The sequence below is a fragment of the Fukomys damarensis genome, unplaced genomic scaffold, assembly GCF_012274545.1.
Source record: "Fukomys damarensis isolate Sample0158 unplaced genomic scaffold, DMR_v1.0_HiC HiC_scaffold_16, whole genome shotgun sequence".
Taxonomy (NCBI): domain Eukaryota; kingdom Metazoa; phylum Chordata; class Mammalia; order Rodentia; family Bathyergidae; genus Fukomys; species Fukomys damarensis.
The window spans coordinates 116105420-116128888 of NW_022900928.1; the positions used below are offsets into that span (position 1 = coordinate 116105420).

Consider the following 23469-nt stretch of genomic DNA (forward strand, 5'->3'; position numbering starts at 1 on the left):
AAAAAAAAAAAAAAAAAAAAAAAAAAAAGGAAGTAATTTATATGATAAACTTGAAGCCCTTCCCATCAATTTCCTCCCTTCCGACCTTAGAACTTTAGTAGTTATTATCATGCATATTTTATGCTATTGGATACAAGTATGTATTTGCAAATAACATTTAATATTATATTGAGCTGTCAAAAGTCTATGGAAGTGGTTTGATGTGGTACATATAATTCTTCAGCTTAATGCTTTTTTTTGGGTACTGGGGCTCGAACTCAGGACCTTGCGCTTGCAAGGAAGGCAGTGGAACCACTGAGCTTAGTCCCTGGCCCTCAGCTTTATGATTTTGAGATTAAATGTACACATTCATTTTTACTGAGGTATGTTATTCCATTGTACAAATATTCTACCATGTATTTTTGTGTTCTCCTGTTGATAGTTTGCTTGCAATTTTGCACCATTATAAATGATACCAAACTTTCTTGTTTACTGTCTTCTTGTGTACATGTGCAGGCATTTCTCTAGAGTATGTCTCTTATCAGTGGAACTGCTGACGTATAGGATATGAGTATGCAAGTTTCTTTTTAAGCTCTGAAAAATTTTAACTTTAAATAGATATTCCAGAAAAACAAAGTTTTTTCAAATTCTGTATGATTGGTTTTCACTAAGAATTAGATTCTGATTTGGCTGGAAGGCATAAGAGCAGTTGCCACTTTTCCATTCCCTCACTCTAACTCGTGCTGAAATGATGGATGGATTTACCATAAAAAAAATCTGCTTAGCACCTTAGCACCTAGAGATTGCCATTGTCAGTAAGTCCCCGTTTTTTTGTTTTTTTTTTCCGAGACAGGGTCTTGCTATATAGTTCAGGCTACTAACTGTGTAGCCCAGCCTGGCTTCTAATTTATGGCACTCCTTCTATCTCCACTTCCTGAGTGCTGAGATTATAGGTGTGTGCCACCACACCCCTGGCTAAATCCCATGTTTTATCAGGCATAATATTTTATGGCTCCAGAGACCTGCATAGAGAGGTGTGATTGTCCTGTTGTCCAAAGGTTAGGCATCTTACTGCTTCCATTTGTTCTAATATTGTTTTCAGCCTTTTGACATTTTTCTCTAGGTATTTGCTGAAAGCAAGGATGAGATTGCTTTAGTTCTGTTTGGAACAGATAGCACTGACAATGCCCTTGCTGCTGGGGACCAGTACCAGAATATCACAGTGCACAGACATCTGAAGCTGCCAGATTTTGATTTGCTGGAGGACATTGACAGCAGAATCCTACCAGGTTCTCAACAAGCTGACTGTATCCTTTTTCAGCTGTAGAAGATTTAAGAAATTTCTTTTAATCTGGGAGTCCCACTTCTGAGTATCTGGGGATGTTTTACTCTGAGGACAGAGATTTTTATTAGGATTTAATGTGAATGTTAATCAGGTTGGATCCCTGGGCTCTGGAGCTTTCAGTCACTTGTCCCCTCTCTGCATTAGTGACATTAAGAGTTGGGAGGCATAGGAAGGGGAAGATATTAGTCTATGTGGCATTGTCTGTATGTAGCAAGAATGGTTAGAAATGTTGGGAGCTAGAGAAAAGATATTTTTAGAAAAGTATAGCATTAGCATTCCCCACCCTGTCATGGATAGAAGGTACTTTTGTGCCAAAAATCAGATTGATAGTCAAACTGAGAGTCCCAATTTCTTCTACAGGAGCCCTAATTTTAAAGATTTACTCTTTCTTTTTCCAGTTAGTAGTTCCACTTGTGATCACTGGGAGGTGCTGCTGTACTGGGAGTCACTGCTTATTTAAGAATGGACTATGATAGCCAAAATGTGTTGTAGATACTAACAAATGGCTTCAAAAATTTTGCTTACATAAATGTAATGTGTTAGATTACATTTTATTATTTATTTTAGTACACATTGTGTGTGTCAGGATGCATGCTTTGATATATAGCATTTGTGAATATATGTTAATGAAATTAGAGGGTTCTTGGGCATGTGCTTTTAAGTCATCGCATATTCCAGTGTCTATAATTGTTATAATTCCAGTGTCTGTGCACTTTGCTGGGAAAAAGTGGCACATTCATGAGAGGTAGTGCTGTCTCTATCCTTAACTAGCTGAGTCCTGGATGCACTAATTGTGTGCATGGATGTGATTCAACGTGAAACTGTGTAAGTGTCTCACCTGAGAAAAACTGGAAATCAGCCTTTCTACAGAAATTGTGGATTGATGTAGTCAGTGAACTGTATGATTTTTTTTTGTCATTTGGGTTGTATATTTTTGTTGCTAGAAGAACATCTGAGAATTCAGTGTTTCAACCTCTTTATTTTATTTTTTATTTAAAATTTTTTTTGGTACCAGGGATTGAACTTGAATCCTTGTGTTTGCAAGGCAGGTGGTGGAACCACTGAGCTAAATCCCTGGCCTCCAACCTCTTTATTTTTTAAAAGCTTAAAAAGAGAAAGGGCTATATTTGGTGGGAATTTCTCTGGGAGAAATACAAGTTTCCTTCTTTGTTTTGTTTTTGGTACTGGGGATCAAACTCGGGTCCTTACGCTTGCAAGGCAGGTGGCAGGAACACTGAGCTAAATCTTCAGTCCCCCTTCTTTCATAATTATCAGTAATTTAAAAAAAATACTAAGTGGGGACTGGGGGTGTGGTTCAGTGGCAGAGCACTTGCCTAGCATGCATGAGACCCTAGTTTTGATCCCTAGCACTGTAGAAATGAAAATAAAGTGATAAAAGTAAAATTAAATTAAAAAATAAAAATACTAAGTGATACGATCCATAATAGTTGCTATTCACGGCATAGTATTGTGGCTAACTTCCTAACCCATTATTTATTTAATTGTTGTGCCATGAAAATATATGTCTTTGAACATACATGCACACATACTGCTCAGTAACCAAGTGTATTTGATTTTTTTAAAAAAACAATTCAGGAAAAAAATTTTTTTTTCTTTTTGTGGTACTGAGGATTAAATAGCCTAAAGCCTTCACACTGAGTTATATATCTAACTTTTTAACAATTTTTAATTTGAGACAGAGTCTCATTAAGTTGCCCAGACGGGGCTTCAATTTGCAATCTTCCCTCAGCCTCTCAGAGTGCTAGGATTATAGGTGTGTGTTATACTTGACTTTAAGAGAATGGTTTCTTTTTTTTTTTTTTTTTTTTTGGTTTTTTGAGACAGGAAAACTATGTGGTTGAGACTGACCTGGAACTCACTATGTAGCCCAGGCTGGTTTTGAACTCACAGTGATCCTCCTGCCTCAGCCTCCCAAGTGCTGGGATTACAGACGTGAGCCACCACGCCTGGCCTAAGAGAATGATTTCTTAATGTGATAATTCTCTCTTTTAGGGGAAAGAAGTTTGAGAAGAGGAATATTGAAGTGTTCACTGACCTCAGCAGCCCATTCAGCAAAGATCAGCTGGATATTATAATTCATAACTTAAAGAAATCTAGCATCTCCCTACAATTCTTGTAAGATCCTACAAATAATGTATATAGACATATCCTTAATGGGAGTGGACCCTTTATAGAGTGCTCAGTTCATAGAAGTCTCTTTCACTTGAATCAGAATCTGTCACATGGCTGACTACTGATTTATTGATTATTCTCTGCGTTCTAGAAACTTCTGAGTTTTGGTGATGAGATGATAGATATGCGAGAATTGAGCTCAATGTCAGATCATTACATTGTGTGCTGGGTTTTTTTTTTTTTTTTTTTTTTTGTACTTTTCTCAGTCTTACACCCCTAGCAAAAAATTCTTTTTACTGTACTTATCCTTCTTGCTGCTTTTAAATCCTTTTTTGGGGGGGTACCAGGGATTGAACTCAGGACCTTGTGCTGGCAGGTGACAGAACCACTGAGCTAAATTCCTGGCCCCCAAAACCGTTTTTTTTTCCTTGTCCTATTTTAAATGAAAGAAAAGGGATAGTATAGGAGTATAGGATGTTGAATTATTAATCTGGGGACACTTATTACTCAAATTGAGAACTATATCAAGAAGTCTGCGACTCAGTGTGGTAAGCCTTTGGCTTTTTAAAATGCCTGCTTTGAGGAATTGAGAACCTCTTTTGCATGTATGTGCCTCTTAAGACTGCTGAGGGACATCTCCTTTCTGTAGAACTATAGAAAAAGAGTACAGAATAACCCATCAGACTGATACTTGTTAAAATGGTACTTCAGAGAAATTAAGTGCTTTTAAGTGACACTTCTTATTGAGTTGAGGTTTTCTCAGTACTTCAGAAGCCTGGCTCAGCTTCTGTTCCCTGTTTGTGATCTCAGGATGTCTTCATGTGGTTGAAGCATACTATACTGAGCTGTCAATGTCATTTGAAAGGGCTGCTCTTTTTTTTTTTTTTAATAAGTAAATGAAGAAAAAAGAAGGTAGCTTTTTCTTCTTGCTTGTTATTTGACCAGTTTTATTTTTTTCTTGGGTAATACGTTTCCTTCCTGTGCTAAAAACTGCCAGCATACAGAGTTTATGCTTTTTTCTTTTTTTTTGGTACTGGGGATTGAACTTGGGTCCTTGTGCTTGCAAGGCAGGCAGCAGAACCACTGAGCTACATCCCCAGCCCCAGAGAGTTTATGCTTTTATTGTTTAGTATGTTCTAAGTTGGATTAAAACAAAGACTAGTAGCACAAAGAAGCACTGTATTCTGACTAGGCTTGTTCCTTAGACTTGATCTAGTCCCCAAGCTGTCAATGACTCCTACTTTTATTTGAATTTGAGAAGAGGATTAAACACGGAGTCCCTATGTAGAGTTAGGTAATGTGATCTTGTCTTGGTTATCACTATTGCTATAACAAAATACCTTCAACTGAGTAATTTATGAACAAAAGAAATGTATTTCTCACATTTCTGGAGCTGGCAAGTCCAGGATCACAGTGCCAAAGCAGATTTGGTTTCTGGTAAGGGATCTCTGCTGCCTGTTCTGTGTACCCAGGTGGCAGAAGGGCAGGAGGGTGCTCTCTTTAGTCTCTTTCGTAAGGCTACTGTTTAGAATTCTGAGACTCTGTCATCATGACTTAATCACCTTTGAAAGGTCCTGCCTCATAGCATCTCATTAATGACTAACTTTTAATCTGCATTTTGGGGGGCATATAGCTCAGCTTGAGTGTATTCAGAGACTATAGGGAAGAGGCTATTCTGAGAAAGTGAAGCCAGTATATGGACACATGAAGGCACAGTACTCAGAGATAGTGAAAGGGTCAGACATATGGCATTTGAGACCCTTGGTGTGGTTACCCCAAGTCCATATATAACCCTGCTTTTTCAGTTAATTTGGTTTTGTAAGCCAATGCATTTCCCCTTTTTACCATATCAAAGAGGTTTCAGTCACCTGAAACTGAGAGAATACAGTATTGGCTAAGGTAGGTAGGTATCATTTGACAGATGAGAAATACGAAGCTTTGTAACATTTGTCTGACATGTTCATTTTCTCATAGATAGTGAGTGACAGTCATAGGATTGGAACCTACTTTATTTTTGCCCCAGAGCCTGTCTTCTTAACAACTGCTGGTCTTTTCCTGATAGTTTGCCTTTCCCTGTTGGCAAGAAAGATGGAACTGGAGACAGAAGAGATGGCAACTTGTACTTGGGTGACTGTGGGCCCTCTTTTCTTCAAAAAGGAGTCACTGAGCAGCAAAAAGAAGGTATACAGATGGTGAAAAAGGTGATGCTCTCTTTAGAGGGAGTCGATGGGCTGGATGAAATTTATTCCTTCAGGTAAGAAGTGAAAACACAACTTTTAATTATATCCACGTAATTTTTTTTCAAGTTCCAGAGATCTGTGTAATAAACTCCAGAAAATCAACATGATTTCATGCAGAGAAGTATTTCTTGGTTAAGTGTAAAATTGTGTGGGTAGCTTTTAAAAGACCTTCATTCTAAGCAGCTTGATAATGAAACATTTCACTTAGAAGTTTGGACTTTCTTCAATTTGCTATAATCGACACTCACTGGGTAGAACTTATATTGCACATGGGGACCCAGTTTGTTCCAGGGTTCTGAGTTACTCTTCCTGACATCTGAGTTACTCAACCGACATCTGGATTGAACAGTGCCAGATGTGTCAAATACAGTGCTGCTCCACTATATCCTGCTCTAATAAACTTGAAAAGGGGGACCAAGCTAGGATGCTTCTTGGCCTGATTGATGATATGGTGGAGCATGTTTGCAGCAGAGCACTACAACCCAAATGGAAAAAAACAAACCTCCATAAAATTTTTTTTTTTTTTTTTTTTTTTTTTTTTGGTTTTTTGAGACAGAGTCTCACTATGTAGTTCAGACTGCCCTGGAACTCACTGTGTAGCCCAGGTTGGTCTCGAACTCACAGTGATCCTCCTGCCTCAGCCTCCCAAGTGCTGGGATTACAGGTATGTGCCACCATGCCTGGCTTCAGCCAAATTATTTTTAAAAGGTGAAATCCCTGAAGTACCATATAACAATAAAACAAACTTTTATCTATCTGTAGAGACAAGAGAAGTGACTTTCTCTTTTGTTAGTCTTATTGTTAATTAGATTAGATATTGTTTATTCTGAGCAGAGAACCTGAGAGGGCTCAAAAACTATGTGTTAGCTTTTTATCACTGTGACAAAATACCTGATAAAATCAATTTAAAGGAGGAGAGCTTTTTTTTTTTTTTTTTTTAGTACTGATTGTGGAACTCAGGTCCTTGCCCTTGTGAGGCAAGTGGTGGAACCACTGAGCTAAATCCCTGGCCCATTTTTTTTTTTTTTTGGAGGAAAGGTTTATTTTGGTTCCATTTTCATTCTGTGGTCTGCCAGCTCCATTGTTTTAGGTCTGCAATGAAGCAATGGAAATATGGCTGAAAAGCATGGTGGAGGAAAGGTACTTATCTTGTGGCAATTGAGAAGCAGAGACAGAGGGAAAGAGCTTTAGTAAAGGGGGCCCGGGACCAGGTATAGTCCCCAGCATCACACCTCTTTCAACTGGGCCCCACCTCCTATTTCCATCCCTCTCCAGGATGACCTGAAATTATGATCTCATCAGTGAATTGGCCCACAGATGAAGTTAGAACCCTCATGATCCAATCACTTCTGAAAAGCCCATATCAACCAATCTTCAACTCAGTGAGCCTCTTGAGGGACATCTAAGACCTGAACCATAACAACAGCATCTAGAATAGTGTGTGTTTGAGAGCTATGATTTGGCAAAAGTGGCAAATACTTTACCAAGCAGAATGGGTTGTGTGTATTCAGATTTTCAGAGAGAATACTTCTTGATGTTCATGAATTAATTCTGATTTGTCTAGCTATACAAAAGATAGGGGCCAGGGATTAGCTCAGTGGTTCTGCTGCCTGCCTTGCAAGTGCAAAGACCCAGGTTTGATCCCTGGTACCAAAAAACACAAAAACAAAACACAGTTTAAGCAAAGTTCTCAGTTGAAGGAAAGATTGAACAACTAGAGCTTTTTGAGTAGCTGTGATATATATCTGCTCTAATTTTTTTGTAACTATAATTTTAATTATTTCTGGTGAGCTGTAATTGACAAATAATACATCCCGATTTTCTAAGTATAGATATTCTTGAAAAATTATATGTAAATTTTGGAAATAGGATTGTAATTTCCCAAAAGGTTGCCAACGGAATCAATGAGGAATCCTAATGAAGTAAAGCTTCTTAGCATAATATGTGTTCTTGTCACAATATGTACAGATAAATGTTCCTATGTTATTTCTTTCTAATTTGGGAATACATATCTTAAACTAACATATTAGTCATGATAATATAAAGAAAAATTATATACCGGTGTAAATTAGTATTTAAAAGGGGTTCCCCCCCCCATAGCGTATGGTTAGGATGGAGTGGTGGTTAGGATGGAGTATGAACTTAATTGGATTTGATATCCATTTGGGTGATTGGTGGAACAAACTTCTGGGTGTGTCTAGATAGACCTTGGAGTTGTGGCCTTGAGGTCTACGTCTTGTCCTTTGCCCCTGCCTTTCTGGTGCTGCTCCCCTGCTCTGCTTCTTAGCCACCATGAACTAAGCAGCTTGCTTTCATACATTCTTCTGCTATGATGTTCCTGTCTTGGAGTCTGCTGACCATGTACTGAATCCCATGAAGCTGTAAGCTAAATCTCTCCTTTCTAAGTTGTGGGTGTGGAGACTGTGTCCCAGCAATGGGAAAGCTAACTAATATAGTATAACAAGTGGGTAAATTATTGGCCCTGCGTGGTCCTAGCAATTTGAAGCTACTTTGATTTTAGGTCTGCCATGAAGAGAACTTTGCTATTGAAATACACTATTAGCTACATATGGCTGTTTAAATTTAAGTGAATTAAAATTAAATAGATTTAAAAATTTTGTCCTTTAGTCACAGTAGCCACATTTCAAGTGTTCAGTTTCCTTTTAGCCATTTCCTGGTGTCCACCTGTATTGGACAATGCTTAGCTGGACTTAAACCATGTAGAAGATCTTAGGAAGACAACTTTTACTTGGAAGATTTAACACTACTGCAGAAATGATCTAGTTATTCTCATAACATAATCTTACATATTAGACAGTTGTCCTAAGAATTCCTGCTGGAACAGAACCTGTATGTTATGATGGTTTGGGGCCTGATTCTTACTTGTAATGTCTTACAAGACAGGTTAGACTCGATTCCAACGCATTTATTTCCTAACAGCCCAAGCGCAGGGTGTGCTACAATCTTTGGAAATAAGTTAATAGGTTGAGTATTTACTATTTATTATAAACTAGTTCTGAGAGCTTGGATCTCTTCAGGTCTCTCTGTCCATAACTGTGGATAATGTTAGATAATTCTCTTTTACCTCTTTGTAGATCTGCTTTTCATCTGTATCAAGGAGATCAGTCATAATATCTGGTCTGTACATTTCTTGTGTATTTAGTAACTAATTCCTTTGCTCTCTATCTGAATGAATATCAAAGGGTAGGAGTAACCTAACCTATAATCTTCTCTGTGTTATGTTTGATTAAGGGCAGTTAAAAATAGAATTGATCTTCATTTTCAGTTAAATGAAGCAGCCCTTTACATTGTATTTGTCCCCTTCCTCCAGCCCTTATCATCAGTGAAATACCAAGAATGACCTACTTTACCTTAAGACTAACTAGAGACTTCTGATTTCCTTTACCCCTTGGATAGTCTTTATTTAACTGTTGTATGTGTGTACAAACAGATCATATCTTCCATTGAAGAAAGTTGGGATCAACTAATGAATTATAACATTGTGAATGGTGAAGTTACAGAATGGTGCCCGTCCTTTGATACCCCAGAGCAGGAATTTTTATCCTCAGGTTCATTGTTTTCTGACATTGCTGAACCCTTTATGCAGACTCATTTATGAGTATGCTTTTATCATATCCTCAAAGGTGTCCTTGTTCCTGAAAAAATGTTAAGAACCATTGGCAGTTGAAAGAAATGATTGAATGGGGAAAGATAGAGCTGTTTGCTTCCACCTGTCAGTGAAGTAACTCAAGTCATTTTCCTCCTCAGCCGACTCACTTGTGTTCTGGCTCTCTCCCAACTTGTGGCTGTCATTTTCTTGCCATTCCCTGCTGTTTCTCTCTTTATAAAAGTAAACAATAGCTCACTTCTCATTCTAGAAAACTAATGTGTCATGTAGTATAAGTTAGCATTTTTAAAGTGTTACTTTCATTGTATGTTTTTCTTTATTAAGTGAGTGTCTGAGACAACTGTGTATTTTCAAGAAAATTGAAAGGCATTCCATGCCCTGGCCCTGCCCATTGACCATTGGCTCCAATTTATCTATAAAGATTGTGGCCTATAAATCGGTAAGTGGTAGCTACATATTTTTTAAATAAATGTTATCAGGCAGATAAAAACACTTATGCAAGGAGCTGACAATTCATGTGTGGGTTATTCAGAGCATAATTACTGCTTCTCTAGCTGCTCTCCCTTTATTCATTTAATCTCTGTTTAGCTTTATGTAGAAGGCATTCTAGGAGAAGCTTTAAGAATTGTCTGTAATAGAGTGTAATTCCCCCCTCTTTCTCTTTCTCTGCATTGATAATTAACTGTTAATCATGAGTTCTGGTCTCTTTCTTTTAAGAAAAAAATGTAATGCATTAAGTTATTACAATATTACAGCAGAAATGTAGACATGGCAGCAGAGTTAAGTTCAACGTTTTGGAGGTTCACTCATACTTAATCCAGTTATTAATGATCTAACAGTAACAGCATCTGTGCAATGTCAAAAACTGATGAGTTGTTACTGTGAAATTGTATTTCATAATACATATATATATATATATATTTGTACATATTAGTGCACTGTCAACAGTGAGTTGCTTTTGTTGAGTATTTGATGAATATCTAGTCTGAGTAGGAGTCTCTTGATTCATGCCTACATATGTGCTTCCTTGCTTTTTTTCTTTAAATACACAAAAAGAAAAATATTCTAAGTACACAGATAAATATACAAACCTGTGTTCATATATTCAAGGACTTAATTCTGAAACACATATGTCATAAGAACTTGTAAGATAGTACTTTTTCATTTATATTTATTTTTATGTCCCATCAAGGTCCAAAATTGTGTTTCTAGGAATGAGAGGGCAGTCTCTTTCTTTTCTTCTTTATGCAGGTTTCCTTTTTGTTGATCTGACTCATATATTGCTCTCTCTTTTTAGAAAACTGTGGTAAAACACGTTGGTCCCCTTTTTTAGGCAGTCTGAGGGTGCAGTATATTCAGATAGTAATATTTGTCTGTTGATTTTTCTAGGAGAAAAATGGACTATAGGGAGAGTTATAATGTATTTCTTTTTATGAAACTAAGATTTCCATAAAAGGCCAAAAACATAACATTGTAGGTAGAATGATTGTACTGGATTCTTTTTCATGTGAACCAGAAGATATATTAGGTTTTTGTCATCTAGCATTCAGAATCCACCGGAGGTTTAGCTCACTGGCACCATGCCTGCCTTGCAAGCACAAGGTCCTGAGTTTGATCCCTGGTACCCCCCCAAAAAAAATCAGAATTCTGGTTTTTTCTTATTTTCCCTTTATTTATCTTTCGGCAATAAGATTCTGCAGGAGAAAGTTAAAAAGACTTGGATAGTTATAGATGCACGAACCCTGAAGAAAGAAGATATACAGAAAGAAACAGTTTATTGCTTAAATGATGATGATGAAACTGAAGTTTCCAAAGAAGACACTATTCAAGGTATGGTAGTAAGAGTTTGTGCGTTTGTCTAACATACATTTTCTTCAAGGTGATAGGAGGCAGGCTAGGGTTAGTATTGGTGTTCACTTAGAGACCCTTCTCTGAGTTCAGAGATGCAACTATCTGAGGGAACACAAGTCCTTTAGCTGCTCTATTGGGTTTAGGCAGGATTGTTCCTAGGAAGACACTTGAGAATTTCATTTGTCTGAATTTTAAATGTTTCAAGTGATGAGACATAATATTTAGCTTTCCTTTATAGTTGAAACTCACTAACTAGTAGAATGCTTACATTAATTCAAGTGGCTAAAGAATTAATAAAATATTTTTTCCTTTTTTCATAATTCTTTATATGCCATTTTCAGGTTTTATATCCTGCCAGATAAGGTCCTTTAAGTTAATTTAGGGTCTAAGAAAAATTGTGCTTATTATATTGCTTTACACTCACTAGAGTCTTTAAAGTTGGATTCATATGTCATACCCATTTGGCTTGAATAGTATATGTAGATGGCATCTCTATCTAGAGGACTTAGAAACAAGATGAAAATATCCAAATGTTCAAGAGCTAAAATTATAAAATACCAAATAATGGTTAGGGCAGCATCTCCTAGGGTCCTTAGGTACATTTCTTGCCAGGCTGTGCACTATCCAGTGTATTTTTGATTCGCAAGTCTTGAAAACAGTTTTATCTGTGATACAGTAACTCATTGCATATAATGATATGTGTTACAGAATAGAGTAGTTTAAAGGTAGTGGTAGTTATCAATCTTTCTTCTGATAGGTTATGTATAGAATGTAATTATTATCCCGCTAGCTCTTTAGTTCACTTCAGCAGCATAGAACATGAATTTTGGAATCAGACTTGGATTAGAATCATGACTCTCTGGCTAATCATTCTATTCCATTGTCATAACTAACTATAGTAGGAAGAGTAGCATGATTAAAGGACAAGACCAGGAAAATAGGCGTAGGTGGAATCTAATAGACAGCATGCACTTGTCTTTGTGATTGTCACAACAGCCTATTGAAGCAGGTACTTTTACGATTTCCATTTTACATGTAAGGGAACAAAGGCTGAAAGACACTCATTAAAGTATTCAAAGTCACACTGCTTGAATTTAGGGCTGTGCTCCTTTAGAAATTGTGCTCCTACATATTATTCTGAATTAGGACTAACTAATGAAGGGCTTTGAATGATGTGCTAAGAATTTACACATAATTTTGAAAGCAATATGGAGTCATTTAAAATTTTAAGGAGCAGGATGTCATTGGAGCTGAATTTTAGGATGATGAATAAAGTAGCCAGATACGGGATGGGTTGGATAAGGGTGCCACTTCTCTTGATTGTTAGCAAAGAAAGTTCTGGTTATCTTAAGCAAAAAGAAAGTTTACAGTGGGGCGAAGATGGAAGGGGACATGTTAAAAACTGTTTGGGTTCAAAGTACATGGGAATACATTATTTTTTCCTTTACTTTTTTATAACTATGGTCTGTCCATTCTTCATTGCCTAGTATGTTGAGCTCTCTTTGTCCACAGAAGAACTAGTCTGCATATGTGGGCAAAGGAATATTGTTATTTAAGGTGTGATTGAAAAATATGGAGCATTGTTACTTTTTTAAAAAGTTTATTACAATAAAAGACACATTGCCATTAATACCTCTCAAAATATTCCATCTCACTTCAAATATACTTATCCCACTTTTCTTTTTGTTTGTTTGGTTTTGGTTTTTTAAGGCAGGGCGTTGCCATATAGTTCAGGCTGACTTTGAATTCACTATGTAGCCCAGGCTAGCCTCAAGCTCATGGCAACCCTCCTGCCTCATCCTCCCAAGTTCTGGGATTACAGGTGTGCACCACCAACCCTGCTATCCTACCATTCTTGACACTATCTGAAGCAGTTTTGGAAGTCCTCTTTTGTGTCTTTAGTTGTGTTGTCATGGCTGCCTTAATGTCCTGAATTTATTGAAAATGTTTACCTTTTTATTTGATTAACTTGGCATGATTGAAACATAGAGTGTTAAATTTAAAAATTTATTATAGTAGAAGACACATTGCCATTGATCCCCCTCAGAATACTAAAAGAACTTCCCCCTACTTCAACACACTTTCCCCATCATTACCATAAGGCAGTGTATCTTACTGTAATATGATTTTTAAAATTTAAATATTTGCTGTATTTGTCAATCACCTCTTGTAAAGTTATAGTCTGTTTTACACTTTCTGCCATATAGAAAAGATAGATATTTGCCCCTTAAGTAGAAGAACCAGTAAACACAAGACAGTTTTAATTAGAACTTTCAAGTTACTGTGAAACAATTTAAATAGAAAGATAATTGACACAGAGAAAAGTTAAGAAAATCAATAATGTACTATATATTTCTCTGTTAATGTTTTGTTGGATTTTTTTGGCCAGTTTTGTTTTGTTTTGTTTTTGGTTTTGGTACTGGGGATTAAACTTAGGACCTTGTGCTTGCGAGGCATGCACAGCACCACTGAGCTGAATCCCTGGACCTTTTTTGGCCAGTTTTAAAAAAAAGACATAGGAAGATAGAAGTATGTGTCTTCTTACTTAAATACATGATATCAGCAGACTAACAGGAACAAGTAAACATTGGATCACAGAATCTACCTTTGGAAACTCAGGATTTTTGTTTTTTAGATTAAAGATGAATGGTTTTTCCTTTGCACTTACCCAAGGCCAGAATCCTGGAATTTTGATGACTCCTCTCCTCACCACATATATGATGCTGTGTATTGAAAGAGCATGGTCTTCCACAGAGTGATGACAGTGAACCAGGTTGAGGTTTTTGTCTTTTTTTTTTTTTAAATCAGAGGCAATATTTACAGAAAGGGGAGAAAAACAAAATTCCAAATACAAAATAATTTTAAATGAATCAGTTGCATATTTCTAAATGGAAGAATTTTGTCATCTTCCCTTAGGCATTTGTATGTCTCTAGCATACATTTTTCAGAACATTTTGTTCAGAAAATTTCCTATGGGTGGTTTTCTCTGTGGGTCTCCAGGTTTTTGAATAAATGTGTTCTTGTTATTATGTTTACAAACCACACTTGTACTTTAGTTAACCATGGTTCATCTTGGGAGGATAGCTAGTACATTGCATTTGCTCCATTCCTTATTCTAGGCTGGATAACCATTAAGGTAACTAGATTGAAGAAGATGCTACTTTAAAAATGTAATTAGATTTTAATCTCTATATTATGCGTATGGTTTGGAATCTGCCACTGCCTTTTCTCTGTTGGTCACAAGGGGCAGTAATTTGATTCCGGGGAATAGAAGATGGAGGCAGGCTCTGGAGAATGCATGTGTTGTTAATATATACATAGAGCACATTTCAGCTTGGAGAAAATGAGGCCCCATGTACTTAACAGATGTTCTTCTCTTGTTCTCTAGGGTTCCGCTATGGAAGTGACATAATTCCTTTCTCTAAAGTGGATGAGGAACAAATGAAATATAAATCGGAGGGGAAGTGCTTTTCTGTTTTGGGATTTTGTAGATCTTCTCAGGTACAGCAGTTATTTTGCAGTTTTGAGCAAAATACATGAGCCTTTTTCCACGTATTCCTTGAGATGGTGTTCTTTTGATTGGCCATTTTATTTACAATATGTATTTATTTTACCTTAGTCTTCTAAAATGTGGTCTGAGGTTTAGTGTTGCTACCTTTAGTTTTTGAAGAGGAAAGCAAAGATGTAAAAGGGTCTTAGTACAAATCGGAGTGATATATTAAGTCACTTTTTTTTTTTTTGCCTTACTAACCATTATAGCTCATAGTAACCTAAAGAAAACAATATACAGTTCTTTGCTCTTGTGTTGTTTTCTGTAAACTGCTGTGTATAATGGGATGTTTTAGACTTTTGAGGATCTCGCTGGGTTTTAAATGACCATCAACACCCAGAATATCATTCATTGTGCTGATCACCTTCTCAGTGTTCAATATAGAGTTCTAGAATGTGAAACTTATCTAATACATGTGCTTTAGGCACTGAAGCAGAGATGCACAAAATGGACCCAATGGGAGATGTGGTAATTCACTGTTGGACATCACAGACAATTTCAGAAAGAATTTTTAAAAGATTTCCAGACATACTACATTAAATGTTCTTTTTTTGATTTTGTTTTTTTTTTTTTTTTTTTGTTGAAGCAGAGATGCACAAAATGGACCCAATGGGAGATGTGGTAATTCACTGTTGGACATCACAGACAATTTCAGAAAGAATTTTTAAAAGATTTCCAGACATACTACATTAAATGTTCTTTTTTTGATTTTTTTTTTTTTTTTTTTTTTTTTGAGACAGGGTCTCTCTATGTAGTTGAGACTGATCTGGAACTCACTATGGAGCCCAGGCTGGTCTCGAACTCATAGCGATTCTTCTGCCTCAGCCTCTCAAGTGCTGGGATTACAGGCGTGCGCCACCACACCCAGCTAAATGTTCTTGAGGTAGTCAGTCATAGATCAATTGTTATTTATAAATGTAAAGTGTATCTTTTTAAAGTGTATTTTACCCAAGTTTTATAGGGACAAAGAATTAACAAACTCATGAAAATTAGTGTTTTCTTACTATTCTACAATATCTGTTATACATTTTGGTCCTCATCTCTACCTTCAGTTTGTCACACTCAAGGAACAATTCAGTATTTACACATGTGTGTCCTATTTATTTCACTTAAAGAGTATGGCCTCAGGGTTCATTCATTTACCTATAAATGTCTCGTTTGTCTTTTTATGGCTGAGTAGTAGTACTTCATTTTATAAAAAAACACATCTTTATCCACTCACCAGTTAAAGGGCTTTTGGACTGCTTAGGGTTGGTGTAGAGGATAGGAAAGAAGGGAACGAAGAAAAATTGAAGAAAAGGAAAAAAAATGAAACAAAGCTTATGTATATAGGAAGGGATAGAGGGGTTGAAGGGAGGGCAGGGGAATGGGAAAAAAATAAGAACCAAGATATATCATGTACAGGTACAAATTCCCAATGATGAATGTGATCATAAGGTATACCTAAAATGCATCAATAAACTTAAATGAAAATATAATATTTATACACACACACACATATATGAAAATTAGAGTGAAGATAAATGTTCCCCTGTATTCTATTTTTGTCATGTTTTGTTGAGACATGTTTTGTTGAGTGTCTTGCTGTGCAGTTCAGTCTGAGCTTGAACTCACTATGTAGCCGAAGCTGGCCTCGAACTTCCCTCAGTGCTCCTGCCTCAGCTTCCCAAGTGCTGGGATTACAGGCATGTGCCACCACACCTGGCTACTCTGTATTCTGGATTTGAAATTATTCTTGTTGCTCTATATATGGTCCCTGTCCATGTGTGTGTTAGAATAATTTATTGACATTGAGAACTGTTTTCATGATTATCTAAGCTGTTAATATGTGCCTTCAAAACTTATAAGCCAAAAATTTAGGGTATAAAGTCTGTAAGATTTTACTAGGGACAACAGATGCCTTTTGGGAGCTGAGATGTAATAAGTCTGTAACAAGAGCCACTACATGCTTTTTTTAAAAGTAAAATTACTTGGGTTAAGAAGTATATAAACTTAGAACGTAATTATTAATGGTAGAATTTACAAATCTTCAGTAAAACAGAAACTTCATTTGCTTTTTGTTTTTTGAAATAGGTTCTTGCTATGTTATTTAGGCTGGCCTTGAACTCATGGTGATGCTCCTGCCTCAGCCTCCTTAGTGCTGAGATTACAGGAATGTGTCACCACTATGGCTTCAGAAGCCTCATTTTTAGATTAGTTTAAGAAAATTGACCAATTGAGATGTGGATCTAAGTCTAGATAATAGAAAAGATGGATGGAAAAATATCTTCAAGTATAATTCAGGACTGAGAATATTGAAATGTTACCATATTGGGAGCAAGGAGCTATTTTATTAATTGATTGATTGATTGGTACTGGGGATCGAACTCGGGACCTTGCCTCTGTGAGGCAGGCAGCAGAACCACAGAACTAAATTCCCGGCCCTAAGGAGCTATTTTAAATAACAGAAGAAAAGTGAACTGAAAAAAAATACACTTTTCATTTAGAAGACTTTTATCATGAAATGTTTTCTAAATCAACTCTTTGTCTTTAAGCTCTAAATCAATTTTATCATAACTATAATCTCAGGCAGCTACATCGAAGATAATTATAGCTACCATTTATTGAATAATTATAATATTCCAGAAAATGTATTAGCATTTTATGTAAGTTTTCATTTAATTCTTGTTACCCTCTCAAATGGGCTCTGTGATACACATTTTATAGATGAAAAAATTGCACTGCAGAGCTATTTAACTCATCTAGCATCACACAGCTAAAAGGTGTTATAGGTGGGCCTTACGCCAGGTCTCTAACTCCATAGGCTGTGCCATTATTTAGTGGTAATCTGCTCAGGAGACAAACGAATGAATTGTTGAGTAGTTCAGTTTAAATATCTACTTTCATATAATATATTAACAAAAGGATGCAAGGTATTTTCCATAGTGACTATGATTAAATATAAGCATACGCCTTTTAACAGACTTGTGATTATCTTCAATAAAATCACCTTTCATTCCATATTATGGATTCCCCATTCCTGGATTGTACTATACTCTGGGACGAGACTCAGGGCCTCTGGCATGCTAGGCAAGTACTTTACCGCTGAGTTATAGTCCCAACCTAGGTTATGATTTTTTTTGTGTGTGAATTGTTCTCAATTGAAAATTTCAAGAGGTCAGTTTGTCCCATGTTTGGGGTATCTAATTATAAAATAGATAAAAATTTAGCTAAATCTTCCCCTGAATATCTAGCTGTTCTTTGAAAAGTTATTTAGGGGCACTAGGAAAATTTATCATTAGTTGTTCTTTAATAAGTCAAGAACTATTATAGATTCTAACTGGGGAAGCCAATGTAATATAGCAAAATGAAAGTATAGGATTTTTTAGAAGTAGTATTTTTCAGATGGAGAGTGAAAGTGGAGATCAGGGGTATTTGAGTTATATAGACCTCACCCCTATAAGTTGGAGACTCAGTCCTCCTGATCAGTTCATATTGTGAAAGTGCTCTGAATTTCTCACTTTTACAGGTGGGAGAGCAGAAAAAACATATGAGAAGTGTTGCCAGGGTAGCACATGGCATATTCCTAGAAATAAGCTCCAGGGCCAGGGATTTAGCTCAGCGGTTCGGTGGCCTGCCTTTCAAGCGCAAGGACCTGAGTTCAATCCCTGGTACCAAAAAAAAAAAAAAAAAAAAAAAACCTCCAGACTCTTCAATATTCATTTTCTTACTGGATATTGGTAGACTGTTTTGACCCCTCTGATACTGTGCTGTGAAAATTAATTGAACTGAAAGAGGGAAAAGAAACATGTACTTGTTTTTGGTTTAACTAGTTTCTCTTTTCCCAGTCCTGACCCTCCTTAATTCATTTTAGTCTCATTCATTCTTCATTTTAGGCAATTCATAACTGCCTTCTCACTGCTCTTAGGATGAAGTCCAAACCATTTGACTTTGTTCCCAAGAGACTTTATGATCTAATCTTTGTTAATCTCCAATTTGATTTTTTTGTAGCAAAACATTTATTGATACATTTTAGTCATGCATAATGATAACACTCATCATAGGGAATTTGCACCTGTACATGATACATCCTGCCTCTTTTTTCCCACCCCCCCTTAACTTCCCCCTCCCCCACTATGTACAAAAGCTTTGTTTCCATTTTTTCCTTCTATTTTCACTTTTTTTTTCCTGGTCCCGGGGTCAAACTAAGGACCCTGTGCTTGTGAGGCAGGCGCGGCACCTCAGAGCTAAGTCTCCATCCTTATTTTCACATTTTTTTCTTGTCTCTTCCTTCCTTTTTCCCTCCCTTGTTCCCCTTCCCATTTGAACATTTTCTTCTCATTTCCCAGTATCTATTATGCATTTTAATCCTTATTCCCACTTTGTTTTCTTTATCTGTCCCCATAATCACTGGCCCTGCACTACTCCAAAAGCAGTTTCTCAGATTTACTATGCTTTTATGTCACTCTGCATTTTTATTCACACTGTTATTTCTGCCTGGGATCTTATGCCCAGATTTCCCTAGGTTAATTCCTATGTAGTCTGTTAAGTCTTGAATTAGATATCACCATTTGCATACACATTCCCCAAACCCTTTTGACAAAGCTTAGTGCCCTTATGTGCTCTTACAGCACTGTAATATTGGACTGTAATATTGCACTGCAGTTAATTTGATGTTTATCTACCTGAGTTCCTCAAGGACAAGATTATATCCTGTTCACTGTTGTGTTTATAGTATCCACAATGGAAAACATATACTAGGTGTTCAGTTTCTTGTGTTGAATTGAATTGGGCCTCAAATCATAAGTTGCTCCTAGTAATTGTGAATATTTCCCAATAAGTGTTTTGAATAGACTTTCTTTGCAACATAGGACATTATAATTATATATATTTCTTATTCTAGATCAAAACAAAAACTTTTCCCTCTCTTATTCTTGTAGGTCCAGAGAAAATTCTTTGTGGGAAATCAAGTATTAAAGGTCTTTCCAGCACATGGTGATGAGGTAAGTTGACTGTGATCTTTTAGGTAGTGCTAAAGAGCTCAACTGTCATTTTATGAAAGTGAGTTGAAGCTTTATTGTTTAAAAATGACATGAATTCTTGTAATAGCAGTGGGAATATTCCCTGACTTTTGACTTTGAAAATGGAGAAATGATAAACAATTTTGTCTTAGCATAACCAAAACACCTGGGAACATAGTGCTGCAATTGGAGACCAGGTGTAAGTATTAAAACATTTTTGAATAAGTGCTTTTAGGTGTGGGAATTTCATGGCCAAATGTTAAGGAGGTTTGGGCTCAGGTTGACATTTTTTGTTTTTTTGGTACCAGGGATTGAACTTAGGACCTTGTGCTTGCCAGGCAGGTGCTGTGCTGCTGAGCTAAATCCCTGGCCTTGGGTTGACATTTTGATTTTTATAAACATTGAACATTTAGTGTTAGCATAAGCATTGTAGAGAGGTGCTTGAGAGACTCACTGGACTTTGTCTTTTACCCGCTCTCTTTCTCTTTGCACTCTCTTTACCATATTCCCAAAATACTCTTTCCAGGCTAGTTTCTGCCTGGCTAACAACAGTGATTTTTGCATACTACACTCACATTTACGTCTTTGTAAATTTTTTTTTTTTTTACTTCCAAGTCAGAATTTATTATTTCCTTGAAGATGTTACTCTTAACTGGAAGATTGCAATCTAGTATCTGTATCTGTTTAAGACAATTTAAGTAGGTTTCCAAATTTCTGAAGCATTTGCATTTGAAATTAGGGGTAGGAGTAGGGTGTCGGTATAACGCATATAGTCTTCTTTTTTCCTCACTTCTGAAAGGTAACTGGCTGCTGGTCTAGTGGTTGAGTATGCCAATATTCTGTGAGAACAGTTAAAATTAGGGGAAGAAAATGCTTGGCTTTTATTCCGTACTGAACAGATTCATTAGTGCACAGCACACATGTGAATCTTCGAATTTGAGAATTCTAGTTCATAGGTTTCTTCTGAATCAAATCCTCTAGAGAACATGCATATTTTCATATGTAGTGTCAAACCTTGACTTTTTTTTTTTAACTTCTGCTGAGGTTTTAGGTCCTGTTTGTCCCTTTTCGCAGAAAATTCTGATCTCTTCATGAGAATTGTGGAAATGCAGGGAGGGATGTCATATCATAAAGTTGAGTTGACACACGTTGGGTGATTATCTAGACTTGCTAGTTGAGGGCAGCCTTATGAAGTGCATGATTTGAATCTGGCCTTGTATAGGTAACTAATTTCTATTGTCAATGTGAAATAAAAATAGACACAGATATCCAGTAAAAGAACTTGTATTTGGGAATAAAGAACAGGATTCCAACCTGGGACACATGCACAGATCTGGTTGCCTCTGGTTTGTTTGGAAAATAGAAGAGTTTGGGGTTTTACTAGGACAGAAATCTGTGCACCTTATTATGAAAGAAGAGTCATTGACACTTTTGGTACTTGAGGGAGTTGGCACACTCTACTTGGTGAGTGTCTTAGTTACTTTTCCCTCATGAGACAAAATACCCATCTCCCAAAGTTAAAGGGGGCAAGGTTTTGTGTTAGTTATTTTTCTCTCATTGCTGAGACAAAATACTCAATACCCAAAATTGAAGGAGAAGTTTTATTTGGCTTACAGTTTGTAGGGGTTCAGTCCATAATTGGCTAGCTTCAAGGCAAGGTGGCAGAGTGGCAACAGTTCATGGCTGTGGAAGCAGCAAAAAGCAACAAGAGAAGTGGGAGGGGCATCACAGAGGAGAAACAGTTAATTGCAGTGGAAGACAGAAAAATCAACAAGGGACCCAGAGAATGTCTTTCTGCTCCTCTTACCTTATTTAGACTACCAGGATTAGGGTGGGGCCAAACCAGTCACATGTAGTGCTTTAATAATCACACACCCTTAATCCTAGCATCAGATTTAATCCTAGCATTTCAGGTTTAGCTACCTTCAAAAAAGACTGCATGAGTCTTTGGGTGGACATCGAGACACAAGCCTCAAGAGATTCATTTGGCTCACAGTTAGTAGAGGTTTTAGTCAATAAGCAGCTTGCTCTAAGGCATATTGGCAGAGGAGCAATAGTTCTTGGTGGTGGAAGGCAGCAAAAAGCAACAAGAGAACTTTAAAGGCATCTTTCTGCCCCTTTTATCCAGACTACCGGGATTAGGGCCATGCCAAACCCATCAGTGAATGGGTTTATTGATCACACGCCCTTAATCCCAGCATCACACTCTAGATTCAGACACTTTTTAGTTTAGTGGCACTGGGTCTGCTCTGCAAGCACAAGGTCCTGAGTTCAATCCGGTACAAAAAATGAATCAGCTAGGAGGAGAGAAAAGCATGGGGAAGGGTGGCCCACACAACAGAATAATTAAGGGAGAGTGTTTCTTCTGAAGCCAGAGAAGGAGAATGTGCAGAAGGGGGATGGGTGGGGGAGCTGTGTGTCCAGTGACTGCAATCGGAACCAAGGACTTGGCATGGAGGAGTCATGGGTGACTCCACAGGATGGTTTCATTAAGGAAGGGGAAGTAGCTGGATTAGATTGAACAATGACACTATTCTAAGCAGTGCAAATAGCAAGATTATTATTTCATGAGATTTCCAGGGGAGGAGATTGAAAGATACAGGTATAGTAATTTATGGAGAGAGAAACACTGAAAGATTTTGTTTTGGAAGGCTGAGAATTAAGTAATTTATCCGATGAGGATAGCAGTTCAAAGTAGAGGGAAGATTGAAGCAATAATGTAGTTTAAAAAATTCCAGAAAAAGTACACTCAGTGTATAGTTCGGCCTTGAAGTAGATAAAAGAGCACTTTATTTCGTGGTGCTGAGGGTCAAACCCAGAACCTTGTGCCTGCTAAGCAGGTGCTGTACCACTGAGTTATAGTTCCACCTCCTATGGGCACTTAGAAAAAAATCTGAAAAGGAAGAAAGTGGATATTTAAGAAAAAAAAAAATTTGTGGAAATTCTCACATATTCGGCATATGTTAACACTTGCACCTTTTTAATAGGCAGCAGCAGTTGCACTTTCCTCCCTGATTCATGCTTTGGATGAATTAGACATGGTGGCCGTAGTTCGATATGCTTATGACAGAAGAGCTAACCCTCAAGTTGGTGTGGCTTTTCCTTTTATCAAGGACTCCTATGAGGTAAAACCCATAGGTATTTTTTATTCATTTTTTTCTTCTATTCCTTTATTCTAAGCCATACTTCTCAAATGTTAGTGTGCATGAGAATTACTTGGAGATGTTAAAATGCAGATTCTAACTCTGCAAATCTAGGTTTGGGCCCAGATTCTGCATTTCTTATAAACTCCCAAGTAATGCTGACATTGCTGATCTGTGAACTATGCTTTCAGTTGTAAGAAAACTATAAACTATTAAAGTATTTAAGGAGCTTTTTATGAAATCAGTAAAGGTGAACTATGACCCTCTCTCAGTTCTCATCCCGCTTGACTTCTCAGAACCAAATGGGAACAGAACTTGCCCCCATTTTAACAAATAGGGACTGTGAATAAAGGTTGAAGATGTGATTTGGTTGTAGTCCTTGTGAAGTTCGCTTTATTTGGGGCCTTTCTATTTAAAATACAGGTCTAGATTCCTTACATTTCCTGTTTCTGAGAGAACCTATCATGGCACAGCTGTAAAGAGAAGGCAGATCCCCTTGGCTTCCAGGTCAGCCTTCCAGGCACCCTGACTTCTCTCATTTGTTCTGCTTGGTCATGCACTTTGTAGTTATCATTTAATTATCTTTCTTTTAAGCTTTTC

General features: G+C 37.0%; 1 protein-coding gene and 1 pseudogene across 6 annotated transcripts in view; one reads left to right on the forward strand and one right to left on the reverse strand.

Moving 5' to 3' along the window:
- The window catches only part of Tmem169 (transmembrane protein 169), a 124995-nt gene that overhangs the window by 27591 nt on the left and 73935 nt on the right, over positions 1-23469 (forward strand). For all 6 annotated transcript variants that reach the window (XM_033764611.1, XM_033764609.1, XM_033764612.1 and 3 more), the window contains 9 exons: positions 1103-1286; positions 2101-2149; positions 3338-3460; positions 5520-5711; positions 9650-9764; positions 11017-11155; positions 14565-14677; positions 19646-19708; positions 22714-22851. In XM_033764611.1, the coding sequence (XP_033620502.1) occupies positions 1103-1286; positions 2101-2149; positions 3338-3460; positions 5520-5711; positions 9650-9764; positions 11017-11155; positions 14565-14677; positions 19646-19708; positions 22714-22851 (1116 nt within the window). The remainder of the gene's footprint in view (positions 1-1102; positions 1287-2100; positions 2150-3337; positions 3461-5519; positions 5712-9649; positions 9765-11016; positions 11156-14564; positions 14678-19645; positions 19709-22713; positions 22852-23469) is intronic.
- Positions 5898-6179, reverse strand: LOC117286380 (annotated as a pseudogene).